The sequence below is a fragment of the Cydia pomonella genome, chromosome 3, assembly GCF_033807575.1.
Source record: "Cydia pomonella isolate Wapato2018A chromosome 3, ilCydPomo1, whole genome shotgun sequence".
Classification (NCBI taxonomy): domain Eukaryota; kingdom Metazoa; phylum Arthropoda; class Insecta; order Lepidoptera; family Tortricidae; genus Cydia; species Cydia pomonella.
Genome location: NC_084705.1, coordinates 27,115,826 through 27,131,208, shown reverse-complemented (window position 1 = coordinate 27,131,208; position 15,383 = coordinate 27,115,826). Strand labels below are relative to the sequence as shown.

At 37.8% G+C, this 15,383-nt stretch overlaps 1 protein-coding gene across 3 annotated transcripts in view; it reads right to left on the bottom strand.

Annotated features, from left to right (window-relative positions):
* LOC133516439 (protein Wnt-7b-like) overlaps positions 1-15,383 on the bottom strand; it is an 83,485-nt gene that overhangs the window by 11,165 nt on the left and 56,937 nt on the right. For 2 of the 3 annotated variants that reach the window (XM_061849386.1, XM_061849388.1), the window contains exons 3-5: positions 10,523-10,651; positions 9,910-10,007; positions 616-727 (exon numbers count right to left, since the gene is read on the bottom strand). In XM_061849386.1, the coding sequence (XP_061705370.1) occupies positions 616-727; positions 9,910-10,007; positions 10,523-10,651 (339 nt within the window). The remainder of the gene's footprint in view (positions 1-615; positions 728-9,909; positions 10,008-10,522; positions 10,652-15,383) is intronic. The other variant, XM_061849387.1, reaches the window with a different exon arrangement.

Genomic DNA, 15,383 nt, shown 5'->3' with positions numbered 1-15,383 from the left:
GAAGTACTTGGTTAATTTGGATGAAAAGTATATTTTGAACATTAAGGTTCTAAATATAGAATATATTGCAGAGTTTCATAATTTACTAGACGTGGCTTCTTACGCTAATGTATTTAAACACTCTGCACTGCATTTATTCGCGTCAGTGAATAATATGCTGTTGCCATTTAATACGTAGATACAGCTTTTTTCGTCACTGTAATAGAACACCACATATTCTTCTTTTACTAGCATTGATACTTATATGAACTATCATTTAGCATAGTTTGTTACTTACCTGATGAAGGCACAGCCGCAAGAAGGCAGATTGTCCGGTCCACGTTTGCCACCTTCATCATTGTGTCAAAACACCCCTTATACTCCTTTTACTTGCATCAGCGTGTAACGTGAACTAGCACAAGACACCGCAACTGCACGCACCACTCAAAGCGTTTATGACACCAGCCAACAGTGTTGGCCGAACGTTGATTAGAATTGAAAATGAACCATTACAAATTGAACAGTTACAGGTTACAGTTTACGGTTCAGTTTGTAATGGTTAATTTTCAATTCTAACGTTCGGCCAACACTGCCAGCCAATATGACTGTGTACGTGAATACAGCTTTGCTTCTTACTTGTTAGCTGCACAGCCACATGCAGGCAGGTCGCCTCGCGCGCACGCCGCGCTCAGCGCATGCGTGACGCCAGCCGATGTTATGGCGTACGTGAAGGCGGCCTCCTTAGTAGCTGTACAAAAAAAATTTAAACGTTAAAGATTACTGCAACTGGTAAAGGAACTGCACAGAAATTGTAGCAGCTATAAGCGGTCCATGTCGGTTCATCTGCTAGCATTTTTAAACAACGTATTTTTGTTAACTATGTAAAACATTATTTACATAAATAAGTATGTAACAAATTGTGCTTTGTATTACTGAAATCATGTATTTCCCAAAGAATTCTGGCCAGATTTTACGCCCTCCGTATACTTATAGATATCACTTGATAACTACTGTATATTTATAACATTTAATTAATGTAGGTACAGTCAACATTATTTTTAGCGGATGAGACCTAGCGTCAAATGTATCTGCATTCTCTAACAGCTTTAGAAATATGTCTCTATATACCTATATTTCTGATCACAAACGGTAAATAACCTAGGTAAATAATATATTTGTAAAACAGACGTTGACTCATACTTGTGGCACGGTGTTCTATCCGCTACTATTGTTTCTGATTGTACATTGTTGCAATTCATAGGTAAATACGTATATGATCACATATGAAGCGCAAAGACCACCTACTTAACTATAACATAGGTATAAAATATTGTTAGGTACAGTGAGCTGCGAAATTCCATTATGATATAATAAAATAAAATTTACTACTAAGGTAAGTTATAACTTTTAAAAAATATAATAGAAACGGTTATTGAATAATGCAATTAAACGGTCGAATGCGATCATAAGTACTTATAACACTTAAGTCTGTAAGGACTGTAAGGCGTAAATGTTTGTTTTATAATGTTTATCCGCGCGATGGCATAATTTCACAATAATATTTACATTCGGGCCCGCAGCTGGCAGCTGATTGAAATGTAGCCTCTGACTGAATAACATTAGAGATAAGAGCTGTTTCAGACTATCTTGTCACAACGTAATCGCTTAGTGCGTTGACGCGCCAATAAGCTCGTATAAAGGTTCGCAGGCTTTAAGTTAGGACCGCTATGAGGAAACTTCAGCTTTACTCAGAATGATTTTATGATACAATGGCAAAAGATGATAGGATAAGATGGAAATGACAGCAGGTGTAAATAAAAATATAATCTGAAGTCATTATAGGCACGCTGGGCCTATGTTTTTAATTAATGCTGCAAAAGCGAAAATGAGTCGAGAAAACCCGGTAGAATCAAATTTTACGGACGTCTCCCCATACAGAAGTCACAACGAATAAAATATTTGATTTAATATTTAGGTACAATAAGTACGTAGTGTACGTACTGGGTGATTTTGGAGTCGTGTTCCCCAATGTCAAAAATGTATTGAGATGGCCATATACTGAACAAGGTTTCCTATGAAACCGATATGAAAATCGTGAAAAAAAAATACATCTGGACCCATACATTTCGTTTATCTCAACGGAATACATTAGATTTGTTTTCGCGATTTTGTGGTTAGCCCCATGGCGAAATTTGTTTATTATGACTTGACATTCGGGATCATGACTCCAAAATTATCCAGTATATAAATTCAACTTCAAGTGACGTTTTACGTTCACGCTATAGAATTTCAAGAGCTATAATGCATTAACAATGATTCAACTGTCTCGTCAATTAGTCCACTTCAAAAGAACTGGTGCAATTCGCCGAAGAATCGCGGTCAAATACGCCAGTGTGTAAGGTGCCAGGATAAGTTCTAGGGTTCGCTATTTCACGCAAGCGAAGACCTGGACATTCCAAGGCATCGATTGACTGAAACATAGAATTCTATGAACTCGTTAAAATCGCTAAAGAACCGCAGGCAATGTGCAAGTGTGTATATGCCCTAACGCTATCTCTCGCTGATAAGTAGAAGCACTGGACAGCCTAATACGTTAATTAGTTCACTACAATCATCGAGGTCATTTAAATCGCAGAGGCTCAGGGAATTTTCCAGACAGGCTAGTATGTATAGGCCCTAACGCTATCTCCCGCTGACAAGTAGAAGCCCTGGACAGGCTAATGCGTCAATTAGTCCAGTCAGATAGACCCGCTTATTCCCGACTACTTTGATATAAAAGGTTTTGAGTAATCGATGATTTGCAATGGTAAGAATGGACATGAATAATAATCTGGCGAGAGGTGATACTTAGGCATTTGATGTATAAATGTATTAGGGTCTTCAGTTATATTAAAATAAAACAAGCAAATAGATCCAACAGGTATTGCTGCCACATCGTTTAGTATGGTGGTGGTGAAACAGATTAGTTAACAGATAGAAAGTAAATTTTGACTGTTTTCTGATTTATGAACCGATTCATTTGGGAAACGCCTAAATCTCTGCAGTGTAGAGGTATACATATTACCGTGTCATCCGCGATGACGCGCAGATTTGTCAAATCTAACCTTTATTAACATGACAATACGAGTTAAGGGCGCGTCGTCATCAATAATACGATCTATACAAACCTACTCAAAAAATCAAAATAAATAAGTAAAACAAAGTAAAATTTTGTAAAGAAGCCTTGCTTCATAAACTTCGACATACACAAAAACCTCCAAATTAACACGCTCCTACATTTATGACCGAATCAGACCGCGCCCGGTCATATAAATGTAAACAAACGAGCAACGTAAACAAACAGCCAATTAACGCCTGCCGCTATAAATAATAAATAAATAAAAACTTAATTGACACTCCACGGGTCTTGGAAGTGCACAATACGCTCATACAAATAAACTTACGGAATCTTGCATATACCTTCCTGTTTTGCTTTTGGTAACTAACTGTAGTTACTTTACGTCACACTTTTTTTAAGTTCAAGCAATGAAGTCGTTTTGGTTTGGTTTGCAATGAGAATTTGATGTATTGGTTTAGATTCGAGAGGTGTTGGTTCATTTTTATGATGTGATTCTAAGAAGGAATTAGTATAAAATGTTGATTGAATTGGTATTTTTTGCAGAAAAACTCTGACTGTGATCATATTTTGCAGTATAACACATTTTGCAGCATTGCATATTAAGTATAGCGTGATGAAGATAAAATACTGCATTTGTCGTATAGTATAACAGGCCACAAGTAGTTAGTTGTATAGGTAAAGTTAGTAGTTAGCAGTGTTGGCCGAACGTTAATTGCAATTAACCATTAACCATTACAAATTGAACCGTAAACGTCAATTTGTAATGGTTAATGGTCAATTGTGTTAAAGTTTCGGCCAACACTGGTAGTTAGTATAGGTCCTCACCTATATAAGTATTAGACTGTGACAGACTTGGAGGACCCTATTTTATAAAGCTACACATTACAGTTTTGAGCTACGAAGCTACACATCTGAGGACGTGCACCTCCGAAAATACTGATACAACACTGTCGTATAGCGCCATCTAGGAATCTTAAACTCGGATACTTTTTCTTAAATTTTACACACCTATACCACGGATCACCAATTAGTTTCTTCGGAAATGATCTTGGCGGTCCGTTTCTACTTGATAATGAAAAAACTTAAATAGTCGGCGGTCCGAATCTGGACAACTGTCCGCTATTTGGTGACCCCTGTCCTATACAATGAATCACACGAGGCTCTTTAGCGACGTATTTTTAGACTTTTAAATCTGAACTTGTTTACTTTAAACCAAGCGCATGCATTTCGTTCTTGTTTGCCCGTACATGCAGGGATCGGAAATCGGTATTTTTTGTAGGTACGGGAACGAAAACGGTATTTTTTCGTTCTTTGTTAATTATTTCATTTATAATTGGGCAATCTAATAATACGAAGTCGTTATCTAGAAACACAACTGAGTCCTACATTTGGAGTGAAAAATAAACCGTAATAAACGGTTATTTCAAAAATCAAAAATTTATTCCGCAAGTAGGCCTCAAGGGCTCTTTTACAAGTCAGTACAACATTATAGTAACCTCATATAGTGACATAAAAATACATAACAACATTTATAAATACGGCCAATACCTGGGTAAACATTACATTATAATAATCTTAAAATAAATAATTACTACAATACAATAGAGATGTATAGTCTCTATGGTTAAAAATACATTAAATCTGGAGATGTAAGTTTTTGCAAAAAACCGGTTCCGATCCCTGCGTACATGTCATGGCGCGAGCGAGACGCATAGGTGACTGACATCATTTTGATGTCACAAGGTAAGTTTGAATGGGCCTCTAGGGTCCCGTAGATAGACACAGTCCGTATTGACGCGGGCCGTCAATTAGTCCCGCCGTATAAATCACGGCGTGGGAGTGAGACGGCTGTCGTTTATTTGCCTGGTGAGCTTTTTATCCTGCCACGGTTGTTATGCCGGCTGCCATACACAGGAAACAAGTCAAAATAAATTATATTTATGAAAACTAAAGACAGGGAAAAACTGAGCCCACGTATGCGACGTATGCAATGTGTCATGACAATCTGAAATCTGAATCCTGAAACTTGTATTATGCTTGGAAACATACTGGTCATACGATGCGTAGGACAAGATTTCAACTAATTAACACCATAGTGTTCGATCATTAGCAGTTACTTCACACCCGAAAGGACTAAGCGCAAATTTAGCACAGCGGCTCTTTAGGTCAGATGTTTTCGTTACACGACCTTTAAAAATATATAACCAAAAGTTCATGGAATTAACATCATGATTGCTTACATGAAGTTACATATTGAGCCTTAATACTCGTTCGTCCCTAGCTTTTATTTGAATCCTTATCACTGCCAAGACTTGTTTTTGTATGGAACACTGATTTTAAACAAACTAGTCTTAATAAATAAATAGTAAAGTATCGATCGGGTTCGAAAGAATTATGTTTCTGGAAACGAGATTATCACTACCTGTTATGGACACAAAAACTCCTATCTACCCACCAAACTCATTGGAAACTCAACTTTATGAAATAAGAAGTAAGGTTTAAAATTGATACAGCATTTAGCGGGGGTTATGACGTAATTTTGCTAGTTAAGCAAAAATAGAGCTTAAGATTTATCTGTTAAAGATTATGTAGAATTTAATTACGAGAGTGCCTTAAGAACAGGATGGGAGTTATGGAAACTATGGTGGCTAGAAAAACAGTTATAATAAATAAAATTTACAAAATTATATTTTCTAAATGAACCAGAACATTAGTGCTCGGTTCCTATCACGTGCTTCACGTGCTTGATCTCTAGGGTGTAACAGAAACATAAAGAGAAAAAATAATGTGACACCTACTCTATAAATATACAGTAAACTGGTGAATTTCCAATATCTTATTCTTGTCTTGGAACTCCGGTAGCCGTTTAAGACGTGTAACACTCTTAAGGTCTTCGCACACTATATCAATTCCACACCAACTCAACTCACTTTTGGTTCAGCTTAGTGGACGACGAGTGGACGACGCGTAGACCACCCGACAGTTACCTAAATTTTAAACACTGTACTGTAGGACATACAATGTTTAAAATTTGGCTTTAATTTCAATATTTAATTTTGAGTCGAGTGGCTGTTGAGTTGCAATAGTGTGCTAAGACCTTTACGGTAGATGTCGCTAGGGTCCCCGAGACCCATATGGTGGAAACCTTCGCTGGCTATGGATGAGGTCATGGTGGCTCAGTTGACAGAGCGCTGGAGTATCGATCCAGAGCCCGTGAGTTCAAGTCTAAATAATTGTCCCACTTTTTTATTTATTATAAGCTTTATAAATGTTATTTAACCTCTAGCAGCTTAGATGCTTATAAAAAGTTTCCCGAGCCAATATATTTTGAATCCTTATTTTGACAAGCAATTTGATTTGCTGTAAATAAAATAAAATAATAGTTTTGTATAATTAACATACGTATATATAGTTCGTGTCATCCATAATGACGCGTAGATTTGTCAAATCTAACCTTTAACATCATGCCAATACGAGTCAAGGCATGCGTCTTTGTGAATGACACGATCTATGTATATCCCAGTGCTTGGCACTGACCCAATAGGTGATTCGTCCCAAACAAACCAATGATGATATCCGCAACAGTCCTCGTCATTTATACGAGTAAACAATAATTTAAGCTAAAGAAAATAACCGTCATCATCACCGTTTATGCATCAATTTGATAGGACATAATATAAAACATACATTGAATTATTATACAGAATTTTTTTAATATAGAAGCATAGCTTGATTTTACACCGATAATATGGTAGGTATTCTGTCACAAAGAAATCTGATATTTTTAGTCGTCGCATATAAATTCATCATTAATACAGATAAATTCATCATAGCCCAGTTTTTCGGGGGCAAAAACGTACCAGTGCTAGTAATTGATTAAATATCGACTAAAGTGTTATCGATTTCTAAATAAAAAAAAATATGTGACTCATCCTTGAAGTAAATATTACTAATTAGGACCGTTAGTTCTATCACAAACCTCTTTTATTTATTATTATTGCAAGTATATTCGAAATTGATTCAAGTCATTATTCCGGCAAAAATTAAAAATACATAATTCAGTTCATTTTATTGTAAATACGATTATAATAATTATTCTCACGTCATAATTTTGTCGACAACGACTCATTTTTCACTTGTCCCTGCGCTTTTTTAACGTCAAACCAAATTGCACCTGTCCAACCGGGTTACCTTTTTTTTTAATACTACGTCAGTGGCAAACAAGCATACGGCCCGCCTGATGGTAAGCAGTCTCCGTAGCCTATGTACGCCTGCAACTCCAGAAGAGTTACATGAGCGTTGCCGACCCCAAACCCACCCCCCTTCGTTGAGCTTTACCTATGTAAGGCAATCAAAACATTTAGTAAAATATGAATATGATAATATGTATGTTATTACTTATTGTTAATTATTAAAGCTTTCAAATGGAAATGCACTGATCAGTGTAAACATGATGACAATGCCGTAATAAACTTCAGTTAGATATTATCTTACTAAACTATTTGAATTATTTGTGATCGTGCGTTAATTATCTGGTACAAGTTAAACATTGCGGCGATTTACTGAAACAAGTTATTTACTTGATTTAATATTAAAAATTGGTGAAGTTATCCCACTTAATCCCTATATCCTTTATAAAGGACATAATTCTTAATTTTACTTTAACTCTTATTAAAAAAGGAATGCTAATAGTTAGAAAACAAATCCAAAGCTTTTATCTCATAGATACGTCTGGTAGCAAGAGATTTCGTAGTTACATATACTTAAAACGTACAGAAACATTATAATATTAAGATATATAGGTACATAACATAGCGAGACCAGCGGCTACAACTATTATTCAATTGACAATTTATATCATAGCCCTCAAACAGTGCAGGTACTTATGTAATCTTCTCCGGATTGATTATTTGTCCTACGAGCAGTGTGCTCACTGATATTAAGGATTAGAGCAATTCTTCGGGTAATTTTCGTGTACTCCACAGAGCCGCAATCACCGAACAACAGTTTTTTGCCCCCTATGCTTTACTTATTTTAAATAAGGGCACGTAAAAAAATATATTTTACTACTACTACCCAACTGGGGAAGTACCTCCACCTTACAGAAAACCGCAGCCAAATAACACTAGACCCTACTCAGTGTTGTGTTTCTGCCGGTGAGTAAGGTTGCCAGAGTTCAACGAGGAGGGGGGGGGGGGAGGTTTAGGGTCGGCAACGCGCATGTAACTCCTCTGGAGTTGCAGGTGTACATAGGCTACGGAGACTGCTTAACATCAGGTGGGCCGTAAGCTTGTTTGCCACCGACGTAGTATAAAAAAAAGTATATGAATTCAAAAGATATGGTTAAACATATTTTGTACAAGTGCGATGTCCTTAGTTTTAAATATGTACGAATGGCATAATGCAGTTTTCACGCCACTTCAGTGAAGTCCGCTATACGAGCGGGACATCGCTATTTACGTCAATAGTGCCATCTGGCTCACTCACCAGATCGGTTTGCGTATCCGCAGTGTGATTATCACGTAGTAATAATTATAATAACGCTACCGCCTTAGCATTACGCCAAACCCAGGACGATAAATTCGAAGTCACGAACAGCGATCTTTATTGTTCAATGATCGTTGTATCGTATTATTGTTTTAGTCATTGACATAGTCATTTATGTTGTATTAACATATGACAATCGTAATTTATTACTTACGATGGCAGGATGGTATACTGTTAGGATAGGTTATAATTTAATATGTACGACTGTACCTATTTTAATTTGATATATGACGACTGTTCTGACCTAGTGGGTAGTGCTAGTGACCCTGCTTATGGAGCCGATGGTTCTGGGATCATACCCCGTCTGGCTGTGGTGGGTAAGGGCATTTATTTGCGTGATGAATACGGATATTTGTTCCTAACTGGGTGTTTTATATGTATTTAAGTATTTATATATAATATATATCGTTGTCTGAGTACCCACAACACAAGCCTTCTCGAGCTTACTGTAGGGCTTAGTCAATTTGTGTAATAACGGCCTATAATATTTATTTATTATTATGCTGCTAATAAACAGCTACCGCACTCTTATATAAATTTTACCAATACTTGATCGATGTATTGTATACGCATTTCATTTTGATGTTGATGATGTTATATATGAGTATATGTATGAGGGTAGAATCATTCTTAGAGCTAAGGCAAGCATACCGTCTTTTCGGCGTTACGAGCATACACGCGCGCGTTACATTTCCTTACAGTTGGTTTTGACGAGATTACACGCCCGTGTTTTCCCAACATTTGGTCCATACGAGCTTACACGCGCATACGGGTACGGCCTATAAAACGCTATCAGTCTGAAACCACCCTTAATGTCATCAATCATCATCTTTCGCTTTGAATAAACGATTGTTACCAAGCAGACTTTTTTCGTGCTTTCTCTCCGTTCTTAAAGTTCTTAGATAGTCAGTGTATCTTAATATGTAGTTCCAGTGATTATTTAATTTCTTTCCAAGCTTTCATCCTATTTCTCTTTGACGACCGGTATGGCCTAGTGGGTGGTGACTCTGCCGAAGCCAATGGTCCTGGGTTAGAATCCCGGTAGGGGCATTTATTTGTGTGATGAACACAGATATTTGTTTCAGAGTCATGTATGTTTTCTATGTATTCAAGTATTTGTATATTATATATATCGTTGTCTGAGTACCCACAACACAAGCCTTCTTGGCTTACCGTGAGACTTTTATTATCTTATTGTAGAAATTAATTCATAATAATCAACCAATAAATCTTTGAGACGTGGCAGTAAATGGTTGGACACGAACCTAAAGGCATGACGTGTCCGAAATCGTTCCCGTCGCCCACTCCGGAGCAGTTCCATCGGTGCCCGGACAGCTGCTGCCGGCACTCTGCATACGCCATCCTGTGAGAAAATAGACCTTAAGTACAGTCCACGTGTTGTGGTTTTAGCAGCTCATGCTTGTAAAGTATATGTATACGTTACCAGCATGGGCTGCTAAACCCGTAATAGTTTCCGAAGTTGGATGAAATGTTTAAATTCTGTTTAAATCATTTTCAACATTAACTATGTATTAAAGTCGCCCTTAGTAACTTAAAGTGAAAATGTGTGTTAACCGTTTTTAAGCAGAGTTTGGCACTCCACTAGGTTTCGGTTAGCAATGCGGCATTGGGCCTGGCTGGCACATGTTGCGCTTGTCGGTGAGGCCTGTGACAATAACTAAGGCCTGTGACAGTACCTGAAGCTGTCACCGACGGTAGCGATGGCGGCGATAATCTTCGTCAGTAGCTCACTCGGCATACGTCAGACAAGACCAGCTTATGCCCATTAAAGTGGACTAAAGCCTGGTCGCTTTCCTCACGTCTATGTATCTTAGACCATCGGCGACAGCCGCGACCGAGGCCTGTGTCAATAAGTACCTGAGGCCGTCCCCAACGGCGGCGATGGCGGCGGGCGTGGCGCGGCACATGTTGCGCTGCTTGTCGGTGAGGCCGGCGACGCGTGCGCACACGAGGTGCGCGCCCAGTGATACGCCGCTCCTGCTGCTGCTGTGGACAAGGTTGAAACGTTATTTATGTTATTTTATACTTGTCATATGTAATCCTATCCTATTCTAGAATCTAGATTCTAGGGTACCTACATAGCGTTTTGTATTTTGTGCGTGAAGATTGTCAGAGTCAAAATTTACTGAAAACATCATCAGGCTTCAAGAGGTATCCTTAGATTCTAGAACTAGTGTACTGGTAGAGGCGAAAACAAATACAATATTTACAATACAATTACTCTTTCTTGCACACCTCAATAAAATAAATACAAAAGAAAACAACAATACAAGCAGAGGTAAACAACAGGCGGTCTCTAAAATACCTATAAATTTCATACAGACCATAACCGCTTGAGAACGTTTTTGGCATTGACAAGATTCGAGAATTATTCTGATTGTAATAACAGGTTATGGATTTGATCTGGATTTTAATGGGTACGATCTGTTAAGTGACATTCGTTCAACCAGTAACGTCACTATTGACACTAGATCATATCCATCATAAATCCAGATCAAATTTCAATTTCAAATCATAACCTATTTTACATCAAAATAATCCTCCCGTAAACTTTCAGCTAATTTCTATTTTACCCGACTGCCAAAAGGCGGGTTATGTTTTTCTGACCCAGTGGCGACATCACTGTTTGCGTGTGGGCGTCGTCGGGGCTACGTTAATTGGTCCGTCATTACCGCCTCCGTATTAACGAAGCTTTCTGCTTGAGAAATCTTACCAGGAGCCGCTTTCCAACTTTGACAGTTTCTCCTTGATTTGATATTCAATTGTCATTTCTTGTAGTTCATTATACCTACAGAAAATACAGAATCATTTTGGTATGTCTGACCATACTCTGCGGCTGTAGCATTGTCGAATTTTTATCACTTGTCATATGCCATCTCGTGCTAACAAGTATGTAAGTGCGAAAGTGACAGCCATAGTGACAAGTGATAAAAACGCAACCGTGCTATAGGCGCTGAAGGTAAAAGAACTGGAAGCACAGAGAGAATGGGAAGAAGAGACCAGCTGCAGACAGTCTAAGATGATGGTCAAGGGCATTGATCACAAAAGAACCAGGTATCTTCTGAAACTAGGTAAGAGCAATCTGAGAATATTGACAGGTATCATTACTGGTCACAATACTCTCAACAGACATCTCAAGGTAATGAAAATAAATAGAGACGCCTCCTGTCCACACTGTGGTAAGGAGGAAACTAGCTTCCATCTACTAGCAGAATGTATCATGTATGCGGCACTGCGATATAATACATTCGGTAGAGACTCACTAGTAGAAAACGAACTAAAGGACGTCGAACTTAAAGAGGTCCTTCTGTTCTGCAGGAAAACAAGAAGATTTGAGGAGATTGGTATGGGAATGCCGCCGGGACAGTAACCTGCAGCTCCAACCTCAGGGAATTGGGCTGAATGAACGCAACACGCGATCGACAGCCCGCCTGCTTCCGGCCGGGCGTCCCTACACTACATCTACATAGGCGCTGAAGGGTGAATATGAATAATAAACAACTTTTTATTTGGATCCAAAATATCGAAAAAAAAACTGCTGTTCCATAGAAAACATTGACATATGATTCTCCGAAATGTATGACATTGAGACGGCAGACTTTTTTTTTTGTGTTTTGGGGTTGACACCATAGTAAAAGTTGCTCAGTGTGACCTAGGCACAGTGAGCTGCGAAATTCCATAGAGAAATTATGAATGAATTAATAATGTAGTCATGCATTTTGCGGCTGATGATTCATAATTATTATTCAGGAAACCACCTTACAGAAAACCGCAGCCAAATAACACTAGACCCTACTCATAGTACTTGTTCCTGCCGATGAGTAAGACTGCCATTGCCAGTTTTAGGAATTTGGCGTTTTTGAGGTTATAAATTGTATCCTTCGCGTTTGAAAAATATTATAATGTAGAATTAAGTGGCAGTTTTTTAGAAGTTCGAAACCTGCTCCAGCCAGTTGGAGGATGTGTGAATTAGTGTCTGTTCTGCAATGGAGGGTGACGGCTTGAGAGTGACGCTAACCTCGCCGCAGCCATATCATCGCAGTTACGCTTCGATTTGAAAACGACAATCTGATATAATATGAAATTTGACATGAATATTCAAGTAACATATCGTCACTACTTTGAAAAAACCTCGTATCTCACACTGCTAGTCAAAGTTGATAAATACAGTGTGTCCCTAGCCATTGGACAAAGCCGAAATGTACATATGCATTAGGGTATTTATGTAGAACCAGTGTAGGTACAAAGTATCATAACAGCCGGTGTAGCGGTTTCAAAGAAATTAACAAATTACCAATTTTTATTTTGGAGCAGCCTGTATGTGTTAGTAGCTCCTAAGGTTATATCCTTAAAGAATAGTATGGAACCTTCTTCAACCTTTTTGATTATCTTTTTTATTTATGACACTAATAAACTTCTGACTTTTAAAAAATGTCATCATTATCAAATATTTCGAACAAATTGTCAAAAACACTGCCAAAGATTAACACAGTGTGTTTCTTTTTGTTGATGATTTTTGCAAATAACTTTTGTTCGAAAAAAATATTTTTTTATCTTTTGTTCTAATTAAAAAAAGTGGCTGTGACATAATCGGACAGACAGACGGACATGACGAATCTATAAGGGTTCCGTTTTTTGCCATTTGGCTGCGGAACCCTAAAAATATTAACGTCAGAGCATTCCTGAGAAGTAACCCTACGTGGGATTTTAGGGTTTGTCCAATGGCTAAGGTCACCCTGTATAAATACATTTATACATTTTTCTTTTATTCGACAGAACAAGATATCAGTTTTTTTCAAAGTGGTGACAATATATCTACGTCATGGTAGTTTTCGTTGCTAAAAATTGTTGTTGTTGTAGTTTTAAATTGAGAGCGTAAGTTGGATTGTATGGAGGCGGCTTTTTGCTGGCGGGTTTGTGTGCCTCTATGTTTTCTGTGAACACAGCGTGATATTTATCATTTTGGACGGGGACGGAAATAGGCGGTACGTTCAATTCTGTTTTACTAGTGAGAGTATCTAATAACTGATAAATATGCAAATACCTACCTGTCATAAAGTTACGTTTCGTCACGACAATCGAAGCGCTTGTGCCGTCATATTTTTGACATTTGTCTAAAGATTTTTATGGCATTTTGGTTAAAATTTTAAAATCCTACCAGTGTTGTATGAACCATGTAAATCTATAGCTACTTCTTGATTGCCACGACTTATGCAGAATATAATATATGTTCTGAATATATCCATTATGTATATTGTTATTGTAAATAAAGTATACTTATGTAAGTAAAATGAAAAAAAAATGCAGAAATGAAGTTATGTTCCACGTCTTTCAACACGGAAAATATTTTCTGGAAAAAAATAATTATAATATGAACCTGGTCTGGTGTGAAGTTCCAGTCCAAGTTTCTTATAAAATTATTATAGTAAAATTTATAAATTACGGTACGGTACTCTACAATCAACAACCTACGTATTAAACATTAATATAAGATCCCAACATTATTAATATATATGTAATTTACAACCGCCCATCTTATGGGGTTTTAATGAATAAAGCAATGATACTTTCTAAACATGCTTGATTGCGGCCATATTTATTTTTTAATGTTTGCTACCGGCGCTTCGTTGTGAAATAATGAATATTTAACTATGTAATGAATTTCATCGTAGGTATAAATCATATTTAGGTTATATGATATCTCATCTCTAAATGTATATGTCGGCGGCCCATCGTAAGATCAGGCAGATCGTGATGACTATACTTAGGCATTCCGTGAAACGTGAAAATCTTTGTCTCGTTCCCTGAGTCGGCTACGCGGGGCACCTATTTCTAGACAGTTTGCCCTTCGGCCATCTGAAGCAATGTAACGAACTATCTATTATTTTTGTTTTCTATCGCGGTGGAATTACCGTCAGCTGTATAATGAACATGTGAAAAATGTGCGCCTACTACTTTATGTGCGGCAAAGTATGCGTAATGTATAAATTGCGTGCTACATGCAACGTTTCATGATTTGTTTTTGCTATCATAAAAGGTATAGCGCTTATTTTTTACAAGTTCATGCGATGTTCAGCTGATGTTCTTAACACCGCTATATAACCGGCTGACGATTTTTTTTAGCTAACAACAGCATCTGAACTATCATTTGACAAACAGGAGGCGCGTAAAATTCTTTTTGTTTTACGTGTTTCGGTGGCTGCCATTCCTCAACCCACCAATGGAGCGGCAGCTGCCGTCCACGAGGGTTCATCATACCTAGCCGTTAACCACTACACGAGTTTTCAGCAGGGAGGCGATTGGTCATAGAAATTGTTCCTGGCTCGCGGTCTATTAGTGGAAAACCATTGTTTTTGTAAATGTAATGGAAGGTGGCAGATCCTTTTGGCGCGTTGTTCCATACGCTACTATTGATTCTGTACTACATAATACACGTGAGCGATTAGCGAGTAAGTATTTTATAATCGTGCACTTTGGTGGCTCATATAAAGTCAGTCAGTCACTCAGTTCGGGACGCATCTCAAGAGGAAACCACTACAGTACTTGAAAAAACCCAACAGTAAATGCAATTCTATGACTTTGCAGTACAGAATGTCCCAATGTCACAACGATGGGCCAGCACCCGTTACCCGAACAAAACGTTTGTATACCGTAGTAATTTATGTTGTGAACTGTAATAATACAAGTAAACTTATGTTGTATGTTTTGTATATAATAC